Source organism: Rhinoderma darwinii, chromosome 7 (assembly GCF_050947455.1).
Source record: "Rhinoderma darwinii isolate aRhiDar2 chromosome 7, aRhiDar2.hap1, whole genome shotgun sequence".
Lineage (NCBI taxonomy): Eukaryota > Metazoa > Chordata > Amphibia > Anura > Rhinodermatidae > Rhinoderma > Rhinoderma darwinii.
This window is the reverse complement of record NC_134693.1, coordinates 71,454,543-71,472,868: the sequence shown is the minus strand read 5'-3', so window position 1 is coordinate 71,472,868 and position 18,326 is coordinate 71,454,543. Positions and strand designations below refer to the sequence as shown.

At 42.5% G+C, this 18,326-nt stretch overlaps 1 protein-coding gene across 2 annotated transcripts in view; it reads right to left on the bottom strand.

Moving 5' to 3' along the window:
- Positions 1-225: 225 nt before the first annotated feature.
- Positions 226-18,326, bottom strand: part of XPNPEP3 (X-prolyl aminopeptidase 3) — a 271,495-nt gene continuing 253,394 nt past the window's right edge. For both annotated transcript variants that reach the window (XM_075833524.1, XM_075833525.1), the window contains exons 9-10: positions 9,513-9,633; positions 226-1,177 (exon numbers count right to left, since the gene is read on the bottom strand). In XM_075833524.1, the coding sequence (XP_075689639.1) occupies positions 1,011-1,177; positions 9,513-9,633 (288 nt within the window). In that variant the 3' untranslated portion in view covers positions 226-1,010. The remainder of the gene's footprint in view (positions 1,178-9,512; positions 9,634-18,326) is intronic.

Genomic DNA, 18,326 nt, shown 5'->3' with positions numbered 1-18,326 from the left:
ACAACCAACCAAAATTGCAGTGACAAAAGGTCTACTGGGGAAGTGATCATCTCAAAAAAGCCAATATGCATAGAAGATAGGTTTTCAATTCCCCTATTTCATTAAGTTGAAAATTTTGTTTTTAAGTGTATATATATATATATATATATATATATATATATATATATATATATATATATATATATATATATATATACATATATATATGTATATATATTTAGTCCATATTTACACGTTCAGGATTTCATGAGGATTTAGACGCAGATTCCCTGCCTGAATCCTGACCACATATATTGGTCAACATATGTCCCTAGTCCATGGAAGTGGCACAATAATACTGAAATTTTATATATTTATAGACTGTAATAAATACAGCCCAATACATTTCCCACCTCTATCTGAAGACTGTGGATTAATTAAAATATAACCTTTATTTGATCCTCATAAAAATAAAACCTACTCTGTGTCAATCTGTCTTTCCAAACAATAGTGCTCTAAATAGGTGTTATTTTTATGAGGTACAAATCAAGTTTATATTTTAACTAATCCTAAATCCACATTAAATTCCCGAACATTTGGCATCCAATGCTAGTGCATGGGGTTTTTGTAACCCAATTCAAATGCAGCAGAAAAAAATCTGGGTAGAATAATGTATGCGTTACGGACTTTAAAATCCACAGAATAAGCATTATTTGCGTGGATTCTGCATGGGAAAGCAGTGGACTCCAACTGAATTACAATAGGGCTAATCCGCTTGTGGATCTGCTGGCACATCCGCGGAAGAAATCCTACTTTGAGCCTCGGATTTCTTCCTGTAAATTCTTCAAAAAATCCACCTCACATTTGCCTATGGCAAATCTGACATTTGTTAACATAGCCTAAAATATACATGGATGACCCATGTTTGCACAACTTATTATTTATTTATGTTATTTACTAGCTATTTGCATATGAAAATTCTAGATGGTGCACCCCTGCATTCAGATTTGATATATGTAGTCTAAACTACATCAATGACCTTGCAAACACACTTGCTGTATCTCATATACTTCTTTGGGACATTCAGCTGATAGAATCAAAGGAGCCTGTTCTGTGATAACAACATCGTCTTCAATGCGGATGCCCATGCCTCTGTATTTTTCAAGAGCTTCAGTGTCATTCTCAGGAACATAAATACCTAATATAAAAATAAGTAATATTAATAATTCAACATTGATAAAGTTAAATTCAAATCCTTATTTAATTGCCCTTAACCAACGTGCATAAATCATGAAAAAAAACAACAACACTTTACCATCTTTGGTACACTGTAGGACTGGGCAATAATTAAAATAAAACCGCAACTGAATTTTAATGCAAATAACCAACGTCATCTTGCGCTTTTCATTCTTTTCGATTCGGTTCTGTCTCACACGGACGTCACTAACTCCAGCGATTCTGATTGGATAGAATACCTCCTAACCATCCAAGATCCAGCATCCAAGTGTCCTGCTGTCCCGGGGAAGTGGGTAGAATATACAGATATAGTTGAATCCAATGGTAGAGCAGGGAGCCGTCAGCTCCCTGCTTCACCATTCACTATTTAATGCCAGCTGTAAGCAGCCTGGTGCAGACAGGCGCTAAGCAGTGTCGTGATCACGCCTGTCTTTGCCAAGCCACACATAGAACAGACTGCAGGAGACCTGCCGAGGGATCTCCTCCAATCGACGTAGGAACGGGATTAGGTGGCTATTTTTTAAATACTTTTTTATTAGACACTGTGGAGGCATTATACGGTGTGTGGGCACTATGGGGTCATTATACTGTGTGGGGGCAGCTATGGGAGCATTATACTGTGTGGGGAGGCACTGTAGGGGCATTATACTGTGTGGGGGAAGCTATGCACTGCCATATCTCATATACTTTACTATCACTGTAGCAGCCATAATGGTACGGTACCCGTGGCATGAGGGGGCCCGTGCTATCCGTCGGCACAGCTCACCCATGCCCTGTTGCTCTGCTAGCAACCACTATGGCTGCTAAAGCGGTGGCGATGCTAAATTCAATAGTATCTGCGTCCTTAGGATGCAGATACTATTGTACACTATGGCAGAGCATGGAGGTAGCTCCTTGCTCTGCCATTTACTATGCTACAGGCCGTTTGTCCTGCAGCCTATCAGGCGCAGGCACAGGATCCCTGCGCAGGCTGGCGTGATGCCGTCACTGGATCGGTGTTGTGGAGCAGCTCCGTTTGTCTTGGGAACGGGGCATAGGTGAGTAGCATTTTTTTGTTTTATTTGTTTGGGGGCACTGTCTACAAGGGGGAGGTGGGGGATGTATGGCCCTATCTACAAGGGGGAGGTGGAGGGGGCTATATGGCATTATCTACAAGGGGGAGGTGGGGGCTGTATGGCACTATCTACAATGGGAAAGTGGGGGCACTGTCTACAAGGGGGAGGTGGGGGTCACTGTCTAAAGGGGAGGTGGAGAGCACTGTCTACAAGGGGGAGGCGGAGGGCACTGTCTACAAGGGGGAGGTGGGGGCACTGTATACAAGGTGGAGATGGGGGCTGTATGGCACTGTCTACAAGGGAGAGGTGGGGGGCACTGCCTATAAGGCGGAGGCGAGGGACTGTATGGCACTATCGACAAGGGAAAGGTAGAGGACACTATCTACAAAGGGGAGGTGAGGGGCACTGTATACAAGGGGGAGGTGGGGGGCTATATGGCCTTGTCTACAAGAGGGAGGTGGGGGCACGGTGTACAAGGGGAGGTGGGTGGCTGTATGGCACCATCAACATGGGGAAGGTAGAGGGTACTATCTACAAAGGGGAGGTGGTGAGCACTATCTATAAGGGGGAGGTGGGGACTTTATGGCACTATCTACAAGGGGGAGGTGGGGGTACTATAGTAGCATTATAATGTGTGGGGAACAATATACTGTGTGGAGACCACTACGGGGACATTATAATGTGTGGGGGCAGTGATGGGGCATTATACTTTTGGGGGGCAGCTACAGGGACATTATACTGTGTGGGGAGGCACTATAGGGGCATTATACTATATAGAGGCACTATAGGGCATTATACTGTGTGGGGAGGCACTATGGGGACAATATACTGTGTGTGGGGGGCTCCATTGGAGCATTATACTGTGGGGAGACACTATGGGAGCATGATACTGTGTGAGCTGAAGCTCTAAACCTTCCGTATACTAGTAGTATACAGCAGGCTCAGGGGGTATATTATATGCAGTAGTATATAGCAGGCCCTAAATAATCATTCATTAATCGTAATCGAGGTTAGATGTTGAATTAATGATGAATTTAATTTAGGTCATAATCACCCAGCCCTAGTGCACTGTAGTATTTGTATTTCTATAATGCCAAATCAAAGAGAAGCTCAATCGAATAGTGCCCTGAATCTATGTCTCCTTATTTCTGTCAGTTACGTCAATTTTGTTTTTTATAGTTAGGCTATGCTTGTAACCAGTAACCTATAGAGCTCTGTATGTCATGTCAATTAAATAATTATTCCCTCAGCTCTTCTTCTCTTGGTATAGTTGTTCATGGTCCACCGCTTTTGTCCCAAGCACTGTAAATAACATACTTTACTTTCCAAACCCAAAGATAAAATTACTTCTAGAATCCATATTTCAAGACAGCATCCAGGCCCCTCTTGAACTTGTAAAACAAGTCAATCATCACAACATCCTGTGGCAGATAGAGCAATAGTCTCACTGCTTTTACAGTAAAGAAACCCCGTTTATGATGATGGTGAAACGGTCTTTCCTCTAGAGAGTGGCGTAACTACCCTGTAGCGGCTGCTACGGGGTCCGTCCCATGCCCGGTGGAGCCGCCAGAAGCCGTATTGGCTGCTACAGTGGTAGTAACACCACTACGGGGCCCGCGCCGCCCGGCCTCTAACATTTATGGGCCGGGTGGCACGGGCCCCCTCATGTCCGGTGGCGTCACTAGCACCGGAGGGGGCCCCGGTGCTAGCGACACTCACATTCTCTCTGAGGGGGCGGCAGTGGCATTGAAACCAGCCGCCGCTACCCCCTCTTGCACTAATTGTATCTGCGTCTATAGCATGTAGGTACAATTATATGCATTAGCTCTGAATAGTTTGCCGCGTTTTTTGCCTGCGGCAATTGAGCGCCTCAGGCAAAAACGCTGCGAAGAACGCTTTATCTGCCTCCCATTGATGTCAATGGGAGGTCAGAGACGTAAACGCCCAAAGATAGGGCATGTAGCTTCTTTTACCCGCGAGCCGGTTTTACCGCTCGCAGGAAAAAAAACGCCTCCACCTCCCATTGAAATCAATCAGAGGCGTTTTATGCAGTTTTTTGGCGCAATTTCCGATACAGTTCCCGCGCCAGAAAAGTCTCAAAAGGGCCCAAAAGTCACAATTTGCTGTCCAAATTACGACTTGCCCTTTTTGCGCAACCCACAACACTTTTGTAAACAGGGGAGTGACCTCTGGGAAAGAGCATGACCACCGTGGCCCAACAAATTTGTTATAATTTACACCAGGCTAATTGTACCTTAAGGACACATTAGAGAAAACATTCTTAATAGAAAAGGATGAGATCTAGTCGGCAGTTTAACCCATTAGGTGCACAGGTGCCAAGTAGAAACATCCAGAAAGCCTCTCTATTCCTGAGAATAGGGAAATAATTAACTGTATTAGTTGCGAGGAACAATTAGACAGGATGGCATTCCATTTCTCAGAGAAATCCTCTGAATAGACAGTAGTTGGGGCTTTGCGTAGTCTCAGTCCCCTGGGGATCATATTTTTATCCAGAAAATTTTGGAGAGTTGTTAGATCCCACCAGGTTTTTAGTTCCATAATAAGAAATTTTTCCAATTGTGTTATGTACATTCTCAAATCAACAAGATCTTGTTCGTCCGTCCCCGGGTCGTTAAATATTTTGGCCATTTTATCCAAGCATAATTTGCAGTCATCGACTGATCTTAGACTGGCAGTATCTGTGTTAGCGATCTCAGCGGGGAGATTTGGTGGAACTTCGTCAGCCATTTGTGTGTTCAGGTGGGAGCGCGGATAGTGATCCAAGGTAAACAAAACAGAAAGGGTATGTGCACACGACCTCTTTTCAGACGTAATGGAGGCGTTTTACGCCTCGAATTACGCCTGAAAAGACGGCTCCAATACATCGGCAAACATCTGCCCATTGCTTGAGATGGGTCTTACGATGTTCTGTGCAGACGAGATGTCATTTTACGCGTCGCTGTCAAAAGACGGCGCGTAAAATTACGGCCGCGTCAAAGAAGTGCAGGACAATTCTTGGGATGTAATTGGAGCCGTTTTTCATTGACTCCAATGAAATCCAGCTCCAATTACGTCTGTAAAAGACGCCGCGAAAAACGCTTGCACTTGTAAAAACATCTGAAATTCTGGAGCTGTTTTCTCCTGAAAACAGCTCCGTAATTTCAGACGTATTTGGCATTGTCTTGTGCACATACCCAAACAGTTCATTTTTATCCAGCCCACCAACCAAGTAGATGCGCGGAGGGTGCAGGACTGCACCAAATTGTATCAGAAAAGGCAAGAAGGTTCCAGCATCAATATCTTGAACAAAATGCGGCTTTTACTGAGGTTCCATAAAATCAGGGACAACACATAGAACAGAAGCTGATCGGTTTCAGGCCCAAGCGGCCCTTAGTCATAGCATAGGGGGAGGGGATTCCAATGCTGGAGGGAGCTTAGATGGCGCTATTTAGAGAGGGTTTTGCGGGGGTTGTGGGTGGCACTACCTACAGTGGGGGTGTATTCCGGGGCTCTCAAAGCCCCGGCACACATGAGAGTGCAGTGAACGAAACAAAAAAAATTATAAAAAAGTGGTTTTACTTTAATTTTTAGTGACTTGTCTGCTCATAATAAAAATGTAAAACACTGAATTAATGAAACTAATCTAGAAAATGAAAGCCTCATTAAGTCTTGTAAAAAAAAAACAAAGTAAAAATAGTTGTGATATTCAAAGCGGTTCCAAAGATATTATTGTTTAATTAAAGAAGTGAATATCAAAAATGGAAAATTTGACCTGGACAAAGGGGCATCAATGATCCTTGGTCATGAAAGGGTTAAAGATTCTATCATGACTGGGTCTGTTCCACAGGACTGGTGCATAGCAAATGTGGCGCCAATTTTCAAAAACTGAGCCTGGAAACTACAGACCTCTAAGTTTAACCTCCACTGTGGGTAAAATATTTGACGTTTTTTTAAGAGATGCCTTTCTCGAGTATCTTAATACAAATAAACGGTTAGCGCAGCATCAGCATGGGTTTATGAGGGATCGGTCCTATCAAACTAATCTGATCAGCTTCTATGAGGAGGCAAGTTCTAGACTGGGCCAGGGTAAGGCTGTGGATGCGGTGCATCTAGACATTTCAAAGGCGTTTGATACTGTGCTGCATAAAAGGTTGGTATATAAAATAAAAATGCTGGGACTGGGGGAAAATATGTGTAATGGGTTAACAACTGGCCCAGTGAAAGTAAACAGAACGTGGTTATTAATGGTACATCTTTAGAGTCGGTCACAGTTACCAGAGGGGTCCACAAGGGTCAGTATTGAGCCCTCTTCTTTCTAATATGTTTATAAATGACCTTGTAGAGGGTTTACTGTTATGGCTGCGGTCGCGGAAGGCTCTGTTCCTCTGCTCTAGTTAGGGTGCGCGTGCTTGTCCCCGGCCTTAAAGGGCCAGCGCGCACACCAGTGCAAAGTTCCCTAGCCAATCCCTATACACCCTGGACTTTAAAAAGATCTCTTTCTCTCCTTGCCTGAGCGTTGTTGTGTCTGCCCATGTTCGTTATAGCAAATGGTCCCTTAGTTGTATCCTGTGTTCCCGTGTCCAGTAATTGTGTTTGTTCCAGTGCGAAGTCTAGTGTCGGAGTCGAGAGTGTCATCTGTGCCAAATGTCTGCTACATCAAATGACTGCTACATTAAATGTCTGCTACGCCAAGTGTCTGCCTAATTTGCAATCCAGGTACCCTTGTCCTAAAGTCTATTATTGACTATTGTTTGACCAGCTGATACCCTGCTACGGCGGAGCGGCCTAGAGGGTCCACATACCCGGAGCCATGACATTTACAGAGTATAATTTCAGTATTTGCAGATGATACTAATCTCTGTAAAGTAATAAACACAGAGGGGGATAAATGTAAGGTTATGCACTTGAGCCGAGGAAACAGATATTACAAATATGCATTAAATGGTAAAACACTGGGTAAAACTACTACTGAAAAAGATTTGGTGATATTGGTGGACAGTACATTTACCTTTAGCAACTAGTGCCAGGCAGCTGCTTCCAAGACAAATAAAATTGTGGGATGCATCAAAGAGGCATATGTGCTCACGACTAGTGTTGTCACCATACCAGAATTTGGACTTCTATACCGATACTTTGTGTAGTATTGCGATTCGCGATACCAAAACGATACTTTGCCAATAATAATAAAAAAAGTTCTTTCATTTTCTGATGTGAGGCACGTTGTATGATGAATTTTGTACCTCCATGTGTCTCACAATAATGGTAATTAACCCTATCATGTTTCTCAGTCATAATAGACAACATTGGGTAAATGTGTGAGGTACATGATGGGGCTAATTACTAATAATTTGAGGCACATGGAGGTTAAAAATTCATACCATGTGCCTTAAGAGAAAGAAACCAGTATTTATTTTTTAACACATCATAAATGACCCTATAAATTTGTTGTGGAGGTTATTACCGTTCTGACGATACCGAATATGTGTATTTTATGTATTAAGGTTTATTTTAATGTTTATTATAAAAAATGTGTATGTGTTTGTTTTTTTTTCATTTAATATTTTTTTTTTTAACTTTCCTATTTTTAAACTTTAATGTATTGGCATATATCTGTATGCTAGTACATTAGCATGTGTACTGATAGTACACAGGAAGTTGTTAGAACATACCTAAATATGCCCTAACAACAGGAAATATGGTCAGACAGACCTGGGGTCCTTCAATGGACCCTGGGCTGTTTGTTCATATATGGTATGGTATGTCCCTCGTACGCGTCACAGGTCTATCTGATCTCCGCCGTTAGAGCGGGGCTGCGGCTGTGTAATACAGCCATTGCCCAGCTCCTGACAAACACGCATGATGTGACGCGCCGACACTGCACTAATGAGCAGCTCACCCACTATTCTTTGACCGGAGCCATCTGCTTCCGGCAATATCGTCCGGTGCCCAGAGGTAGCCGGAGTGGCGGATCTGTGCGAGACACACACCAATCATATACTGATGATCTATCCGGTGATCAGAAAGTGGAAAACCCCTTTAATGGGAGGCAGAAAAAGCCCACGGCGCTAGTTTCTGAGTGTTTTTCATGGCGTCTTTGCATTAGATTCAATGGCTACGGGCAAAAAATGCAGCGAAAAAAGCAGAAAAAAAAATAGCAGACAGTTCAGAATCTGCCGCAAGTTCCCTGAAGGAATTCTGCCTGCAAAAAAACTCAGTGTGAACTAGGCCTTGCAGTGATTTTCTGCATTTTCTTTATGCGGTTGTGGTTTTTACAGGTAAAACACATTTATTTAACATGTTACACCTGTAAAAACCGCGACCACATTAAAAAACTCAGGCCATATGCACGGCCGTGATTTTCGGGTCGGCCGGGGGCAGAGTGTCACCTGCAAGCCGCCCGCAAATCGTGGGCCGTGCACATGGCCGCGGCCATTATTTGCTATGGGCCTGGACCGCAAAACACGGCCGTAATAAGACTTGCCCGTTCTTTCTGCGGTCCGGGCACCTGCGCCATGCACGGACCGTGGAAACCATAGGAATGAATGGGGCTGCAATTCTCCCGTGGATTTTCGGGGGAATTTCGGCCGCAAAAGCACGTTCGTGTGCATGGGGCCTTAGTAAAACTGCATTCAGGTTATTTATGCAGTTTCAACCGCATCTCAACGTCTGAATACACCCTTTGGACTTATACACACAACTAAGTGCATTTTTGGCCTGTAGTACGGAGCACCATATGAGGAAAAACATTTTCTGTAGTGTCTGTTATACCTTGCATCATATTCATCCTAGTACTAAAAAAACAAAACAGTACATGTAGGGGAGAATACAGTCTGAGATATGACAGTTAATAGAATGTGATGTTTTTTTTTGTTTTTTTTATTCTCCACAAAATAAAATAAAAACCGCAAAATTTGCATATACCGCAGTATGAATACCACCACTGAAGTATAATAACACCGTCCATGGTTTGCGTGTGGTATTTTAGCTGACCCCCATTCACTTGTACAGGGCTGAGCTGTAATGTCAGACAAATGAGTGGCGCTGTTACTTTGAAGAAAAAAAAAAGAGCCTTCTTTTCTACTCTCATACAACCCTTTAATGATATATAAAAAAAAATGTATTATTATTATTTTACTAAGCAATTACCAAGTGCGATATACTTTACAAGCATGACACATTTTAAAACAAAATCAAATCCAAACAATAGTGGTCCTTTGTTTAATGTAAATACCACCTTATTACCTGGTTCTATAGTTATCACCATGCCTGGCTGGAGAAGCAGAGATCGAGACATATCAGGAGTGTCATGCACATCCATGCCTAGATAATGTCCAACATGGTGTGGGCAGTACGTACGTGCAGCCTGCAAATAGAAGAATACATTAAATTTGAATTTATATTATCATTTAGAAAATTTACAGTTATGTTTAATAAAATCTAATAAAAAACAAAATGTTTCCCCCTTACAAAATAAGTAAAATCCACTTTGTTAAAAATTATTTTATTTTTTTTTAAAATGGTTTACCATAAAAACAAATAACACATATTAAGTACCTCATGGCAAAAAAGAAAACAATGGCAGATTTGCTGTTTTTCCTGTCCCCCCCTCAAAGAAAATGTATAAAAATTAATCAATATGTTATATGTACCCCAAAATGGCACAAATAAAAACTACAACTCATCCCACAAAAAGCAAGCTATCATATGGCTACATCGACAGGGAACAAAAAAGTTATGGATCTTGGAACGCAGCGACATACAAATTGCTTGTTTTTTTACATTCTCATCAAAACAAAATTAAATCGAGGCTAATCAATAAATTATATGTACCCCAAAATAATGCCATTGAAAAATACAACTTGTCCCGCATAAAACAAGACCTCATATAGCTTTCTCAATGGAAAAAGAAAAGATATGGCTCTTGTATTGCGAGAATTAGAAACTGAAAACAATGGTTAGGTCATTAAAGCCCTCCGAAGCCATTTTTCGGTTCTTCATTTTTAATTTTTCCTTTCCACCTTCCAAAAGCCATAACTTTTTTTTCTGTTTTTTGCAGGATGAGTTGTAGTTTATCTCAGCAATATTTATTGTACCATATAATGTACTGGGAAACTAGAAAAAGCCACATCCCATTCTCTGTGGAGTGTAATAGGCTGTCAGAGGTTGCCCCCTTCTTCGTTTTAACGTGTTAGATGCCACAGCCGCTATTGAACTCGGCATCTAGTTTTTTTAAAATGTTTTACTAAAAAGAAAATGGTAAAAAAAATAATAATTTAGTGTTGTCATATTCTGAGATTCATAACTTTTTCTTTTTATTGATGGAGCTGTGTGACGGCTCACTGTTTGCGGGGCGAGCTGTAATTTAGTGCAGTACATACAACTTTTTGAGTTCTACTGAAATTCTGGAGTTTTTTTATGGCGTACATAGTGTGAGATGAAAAACAGTATATTGTAATAGTTTGGATCTTTATGGGCGCGGTGATACTAATTATGTTTATATTTTTATTGTTGACATTATTTTACAGAAAAAATATTTTAAAAGTTTTTTTTAATATATATTTAGATTTTCTTAAAACATTATTAAACTACTTTGAAACATTTTTTTAGACCCACTAGGGGACTTAAACATGCAGTCCTTTGATCGCTTGAATAATATACTGCAATATTTATGTATTGCAGTGTACTGGGCTTAAAGGGTTTTATCTGATCGCTGGGGTCCCACCAATCTTGAGAATGGGGGTCCCGAACCCGCTCACTGCTCGACCACAGTGAGGAAGACATTGAATAGAGCAACGGTTGAGCATGCACGCTGCCACGCCATTCAAAGTCTATGGGAATGACAGAAACAGCCGAGTACAACGTTCTCATAGACATTGTATGGAGCGGCAGGCGCATACTCAACCGTCGCTCTATTCAAACTCCTCCTCACTGCGGAAGTGCAGTGAGGAGGATCTAGGGGTTTGGAACACCCGTTCTTGGGAGCAAGGAGAGGCCCCAGTGATGGGGCCCCCAGAGGTCAGAGAAATATCACCTGTCCTGTGGTAGAATTCCTCCCTTACTCAATGCCTGGCAGTTAAGATACTTGATCGGTGCTCCCCTTCCTCCACTCTATAATGCCTGTGATGTAAGCAGTTTTATGCCTGCGCTCCATGCGGTGTTCTCTCGGACAACATTAACCCAGATTAGAGTTAGAGCTTCCTCTATTTGAATCTTTTTTAAAACTTTTCTTCTGCCCTGATGTACACCACCAATAGTGAATAGTAAATAATAGGAAAAGGGGATGGGGATAAGAAAAAATAAGACTTGTATCGTTAGATCTCTTATATTGTAAAATCGGCATCAGAAGGCTAATTGTGCCTACCAGGAAAATATATGGTGAGCAGTCCCTCAATTGCGAACACCAAAAAGATTATTTTCACATCCTAGTTATTATTTCTGCTCTTTTTAAAATCTTTTTATTACATTTTATTAACAGGACATCTCGTCAAGTCAGAGTACAAAGTTTCAATCAAGGTACAAACATATTATTCAATAAGGCACAGGCTGTTCCTTACATGGAATGATAAGGATGCAGTTGGAACAGTGACGAAACGCAGTCCTCAAATGAAAGGGTTAATAATAAAGTGCAGCTAGAAAATGACATGACAGTAATATGTTTTAAGCAGGCGTAATACATTTGGTAACAGGTGGGAGCAGGATAAGGGGGAGGGAAGGCCGAAACAGTAGAGATAACATAACAGGGGAACAGTGCCACATGTGGATAAAAATACATACGCTACCAAGTAATTACATCTAAATGCTCAGGTTCTCAACCAAGGCTAGAGGTGAGATGTCATGAGAAACATAATAAGCAAAATAAAGAGGCTGGTAAGAGGTAGATTAAAGATTGTGGCAATCGCTCTAGATGTGACTGGGGGAAACATGCAAGAATTAGAGCTTCTATGTGTCAGTTACTTAAAGAACTATATATATATATATATATATATATATATATATATATATATATATGAGTTTTCTGGGTTGTCCAGTCTATCCACATCCGAGTGAATTTATGATGTGTGCGACGTTCCCAATGGGTAGGTTCTTCCAGTCTAGCTATTTGTTCTACCTTGGAAACCCAGTGCAGAACTGAAGGGACTTCGGATGATTTCCAATGTAGTGGAATTAAAAGGCGTGCCGCTGCAATCAGCAGCCTAAGGAGCTTTAGGGAGTGCCTAGGAAAATCCCTTGGAAATAAAGCTAGCAGAGCAACCGGGGATGCAGTAAGTGTGGTGCCACAGACAGCATTAACATGCCGGAAAATCTGTTGCCAAAATTTTAAGGTATCGGGGCACTCCCACCAGATATGTAGCAAGGTACCTCTACCACTTTTACATCTCCAACATGTGTCTGATGTGGAACCCCATACATCTGCTTCAATCGAACAGGAGTAAGATACCATCTAGAGAGAACTTTGTAAGCTTTTCTTCAAATTTGACACAATGAAAAGTTGCTTTAGGGGCCCGCAAAACCATGGAGATGTCTGTAGGGGTAAATGTGAAGTTTAGTTCTCTCTCCCAATCTCTTAAGTAATAGCGGAGGATACAAGTTGCTTGCTTATTACAGATATAAGTTTTTTTGGGAGTAGGAGTCATTTCCCAGAGTTTTTCATACCATGAAAGCTCCCTGTGCTGACCTGTCGGGGGAAGGAATTTGTGAATATGTTTGCAAATAAAGCTGTATTGTAAAGTGGAGAGGTTCTGAATCCCAAGGAGGGATCTGGTCTTTTCCCTGGAAGGGAATGATCCATCTGACTCCAGTATATCCATGGGTGTGAGGTAAGGTCTGGTATCCCGGGTCTAAAGCGGGGACACAATCCTTTATTTGCGACACTGGAGAGGGGTAAGAAGAACACGGTGCCCTAATATGAGGGTCTCTCCAGGTAGTGATTGTAGCTTTTATGAGTGTGTTTGAACCTGTTGAATCTGGATTATTTACAGAGTTTTCAAGAACCATCTGTCGAAGAGGTATGTGCGCCATCTCTTCCTCAATGGCAACCCAATGCTTGTGTGAAGGATGCCTTAACCAATCTACCGCTTTGTAATAGTTGTCTAGTTGGGAGAAACCGATCCCTCCTTTGTCTGTGGGCAATTGCAAAATTTTGCAAGATATTCTAGGTTTGGAACTGCCCCAAATATAATCTGAGCAAATCTTACGATAAGGATGAAAAAAACATAAGTGGGAGAGATATAGTTAGGGTTTAAAATAAGTAAGTGATTTGGGGGGATATTAATGAGTTTAACATATTTTTTTCTACCAAACCAAGAGAGAAAGTTAGGGGACAAAGATTTTAGTATCTAAGGCAGGGGTCTCAAGCACGCAGCCCCTGGGGCTGTCATATGCGGCCCGCGGGACACAGAGCCGCTAGTGCAGGCTCTGCTCCGGGACTCCCTGACATCGCTGTCCTCATATGGACAGTGTTGTCAGGGTCTTGCCCAGAGCGAAGTCCCGGGCAGAACGCTAATATCGGCTCTGCTCTGGGACTGTGGAATTCCCTGACATCGCTGTCCATATATGGACAGTGTTGTCAGGGTCTTCCCTAGAGCGGAGTCCCGGGCAGAGCGCTAGTAAAGGCTCTGCTCCGGGACTCTGTGGAATCCCCTGACATCGCCACATATGGACAGTGTTGTTAGGGTCTTCCCCAGAGTGGAGTCCCGGGCAGAGCGCTAGTTTAGTTTTCAACAAAAATGTATCATGAGCATATATCATACCATCAGATATAACTATCAGTAATCAATGATCCAAAAATATACCTAATATCAAATAGACAAAAAATAACAAATATAAATCTTTATTATCCCATAAGGGAAACATTACCCACAAAATACAAATGTTTAAAACACAAAAAGTTAAAAACACCCCGGATAGGAATGTCCACCATATCCCATAGTAATAGCCATACAGTGTAGCAGTATTGTAAAAATGTGATATTCTAATAAAATTTCGCCTGAAGATCAGATATCTAGAATGATCAACTAGGTATGGCATATATAATTCACATAACTCATATATGGGAATGCAAGGTCAAATCTGTGTCTAAATAGGCTATTTATTTACCTGGGGTGGACATGATGAAAAGGACCTAATCCGAGGACCACCTCGACGTGCGTTTCGCTTCCTTTGTCAGGAGGTCCTCGGATTTTTAACTTTTTGTGTTTTAAACGTTTGTATTTTGTGGGTAATGTTTCCCTTATGGGATAATAAAGATTTATATTTGTTATTTTTTGTCTATTTGATATTACTTGCGCATCAGGTATATTTTTGGATCATAGAGCGCTAGTATAGGCTCTGCTCCAGGACTCTGTGGAATCTTCGGATATCGCTGTCCACATATGGACAGTGATGTCTGGGGCTTCCCCAGAGCTGGAGTCCTGGGCAGAGCGTAGTATAGTCTCTGCTCTGCATCGACATATATGGACACTGATGTCAGTGTCTTCCCCAGAGTTCCGGCGCGGAGCCTATACTAGTGCTCTGCTCCAGGACACCGGCTCTGGGGTTGCCCATGATATCCCGTTCCGGTCCAGGAGGATCCTCTGACGTCACTGTGCATTGACAGTGACGTCAGGGGCTCCAAGAGCAGAGGAATCCCCAGCCAAAGCATCGGCAACACTCCTAGAGAGAGCCCCAATGGAGCTATCTACTTGGGGTGTGTGTGGCATTATCTGTAGAGGGCACTGTGGCAGCATCTGCAGAGGGCACTGTGGCAGTGTCTGTGGAGGGCACTGTGGCAGTGTTTGCTGAGGGCACTGTGGCAGCGTCTGCGGAGGGCACTGTGGCAGCATCTGCGGAGTGCACTGTGGCAACGTCTGCGGAGGGCACTGTGGCAGCATCTACGGAGGGCACGGTGGCAGCATCTACAGAGGGCACGGTGGAATTATCTACTAGTGGGTGTGTGGCAGTATCTATAGAGAATACTGGCATTATCTACAGATGGCACTGTGGAATTATCTACAGAGGGCACTGTGGAAGTATCTATAGAGGGCACTGTGGCAGCATCTACAGAGGGCACGGTTGCAGTATCTACAGAGGGCACTGTGGCATTATCTACAGAGGGCACTGTGGCATTATCTACAGAGGGCACTGTGGCAGTATCTACAGAGGGCATTGTGGCATTATCTACAGAGGGCACTGTGGCATTATCTACAGAGGACTCTGTGGCACTATCTAAAAACGGGCTGCCCAATCTTGACATGTGTGTCTGCCAACTGAGCCGCCGGACTGCATTTAGCGACACTTAAACTGGAAAACTGAATTGTTGAAATAAGCACGTGGAGAATTCTCTCAAATGTTAAACCTAGTGGTATTATTATAGTAATATAGTGTTATAGTAGTTCAAATAACTAATTGATTAACATTAATTTTGTATTGTATCAAATTTGAAAGTAATGCGGCCCGTCAACTTCCCGTTTTTTTCTATATGTGGCCCACTTACCCGGCCGAGTTTGAGACCCCTGATCTAAGGTATTGATACCAGCAGTACTTTCTAATTAAGGCCTTATTCACACAGACGTTTTTTGCACACGCAAAAGGTCCGTGTGTCATCAGCATATGGTGCGCGGCTGTGTGATTTTCGCGCAGCCGGCATCATTATGACACTCTGGTTTTCTGTTTACAAACAGAAAAGCATGAGGTGCTTTTCTGTTTTCATTCATTTCTTTCACTGCTGTTGCGCGAATCACGCGCGGCACCCGGAAGTGCTTCCGTGTGCCGAGCGCGATTTGCACGCACCCATTGACTTCAATGGGTGCGTGCTGCATGAAACACGTGCAAATATAGGACATGTCATGAGTTTCACGCAGCGCACATACGTTGCGTGAAATTCATGGACAGTCTGAACGGCCCCATTCATTAACATAGGTCCGTGCGATGCGCGTGATTTCCACACGCGTAGCACGGACATGTTATACGTTCGTGTGAATAAGGCCTAAGAGCGTAGAGCTGCTTTGGATCAGGAGAGATGTTGATCCCTAAAAATGTAATAGACTCCTTGAGCCAAGAGAACTTCCGCTTTAGGGTTTCTAATAGGTTCAAAGGCATGGAAACATTAAGTGCTTGAGATTTTGAGGTATTGATTTTAAAGTTAGACACAGATTTAAACCCCTCCAACACACTCTGGATCGTGGGAAAGGCAGTAATAGGATTACAGACCATAAGCAGCCAATTTGTATTCCTGTTTCCCACAAGTCAGACCGCGTATAGAGGTATTTTGTCGTAATGTTTGTAGGAGCGTTTCCATCACCAAAATGAATAACAAGTGCGAGAAAGGGCAGCCTTGCCATGTACCATTGTTGATCACAACTGCTTTTGAGAGATGTCGTTGACTTTAGTGACTGCGCTGGGGGAGGCATACATACCAAAAATCCTGGTAATAGGTTTGAGAAAGAATCCGAAATTCTCAAGCATGCGTCTCATAAAAGGCCAAGCTACCCTGTCAAATGCCTTTTTGGCGTCGGTACTGAGCAAAACAAGGGGTGTGTTGATCTGTTTGGCATAAGTTATAGAATTCAGCACTTTTCAGATTTTAGGAGGAAAGGAGCGAGGACGTCACCAAAATAAGAGTAGTATTTAAGGAGAAGACCGTCCGGTCCAGGAGCTTTCCCGTTAGAACTCGTACGTATAGCAGCACGAAGTTCCTCCAAAGTAATGGGGCTATCCATTTGTGTAGCAAGAGTCTCGGACACACTGGGGAGGACGATATTCTCTAGGAAAGCCCCAGACGCAACTTCTCTTTGTTTCAAGAGGTCGTCTGAATTTTGGGAGTTAATATTGTAAAGCCTATTATAGTACCCTCAGAAAGTATGCGCTATTTTTTCTGTGTCTGAGACTTCCACACCTCCTTCAGACTAAACTGACATAATTCTGGTCTTGGCCTGACGTCGTCTAAGCTTTGCTAGCATAAACCTTATAGGTCAATCGCCATGAGCGAAGAATGTTTGTGTGGATGAAATATAAAGTTTGGCCGAGTAAGAGTTAAGTACATTTTTCAGTTCATTTCTAAATTGTGTGAGTTGAACTAAATGGGAGTCACTGAGGGATTTCTTATGTAATATCTCCAAACGCTTGATTTTATTTAAGTCTGTAGACACCTTTGATCTTGCTTTGTTATGATGGGCAGCAATGGCTATGAGTTCTCCTCTAACGACTGCTTTATAAGATTCCAACAAAATGTGAAGGGAAATATTACGCGTATCATTCATGGAGAAGAACTCTTGCATTTTTAGTTTGATACGGTCTTTGACCTCGGGGAGGTCCAACACTTCTCATTCAGTCTCCAGGTGAAGTTTTTAGGCGTGCAGTCAGGAGATGCAAAGGTAAGGAAAACAGGAGAGTGGTCAGGGTGTACCATCGAGTCAATGGTCGCTTCCGTGCAATATTTTAAGTGTTGGGAAGAGAGGAAAATGTAGTCTAACCCGTGGTAGAAGTTGTGGGGTGCTGAAAAGTGAGTATAGTCTTTGGTACCAGGGTTGAGGAAACGCCACGTGTCAGATAGCTCGGCTCTATGAAATAGTTTCTTAATAACAGTTAACGTCCTATAGGAAAGAGTGGAAGTGCCCATAGATGAATCCAAAGTAGGGTTAAGTGAAACATTGAAATCTCCTGTGAGAATAACTATACCCTCTGAAAAGTCTAGAAATTTACTTAGAGTCTGGCTTAGCCATGGGAGTTGGGAGGTGTTTGGCGTGTAGAAATTGCCAATAGTAAAAGTTTGATTATCCATTTTACCCTTCACAAATACATATCTCCCCTCTGGGTCAGATATGTCATCCAGCAGTAAAACTTTTTAATTCCTATGAAAACCTATGCTGACTCCATGTCGGGAAAGTGGATTTGGAAAGATTTGGGGTATGTTGAAGCTTAAAGTGGGTTTCTTGTAAACAGCATATCTGGGTCTTTTCTTTATGTAAATGGTGCAAAATTTGACCTCTTTTAGAAGGTGAATTCACACCACTAGTGTTGTACGTAACTTCGTATTGGAGTCCTATGATAAGATTACAATTTGAGCATAGACTATATGAC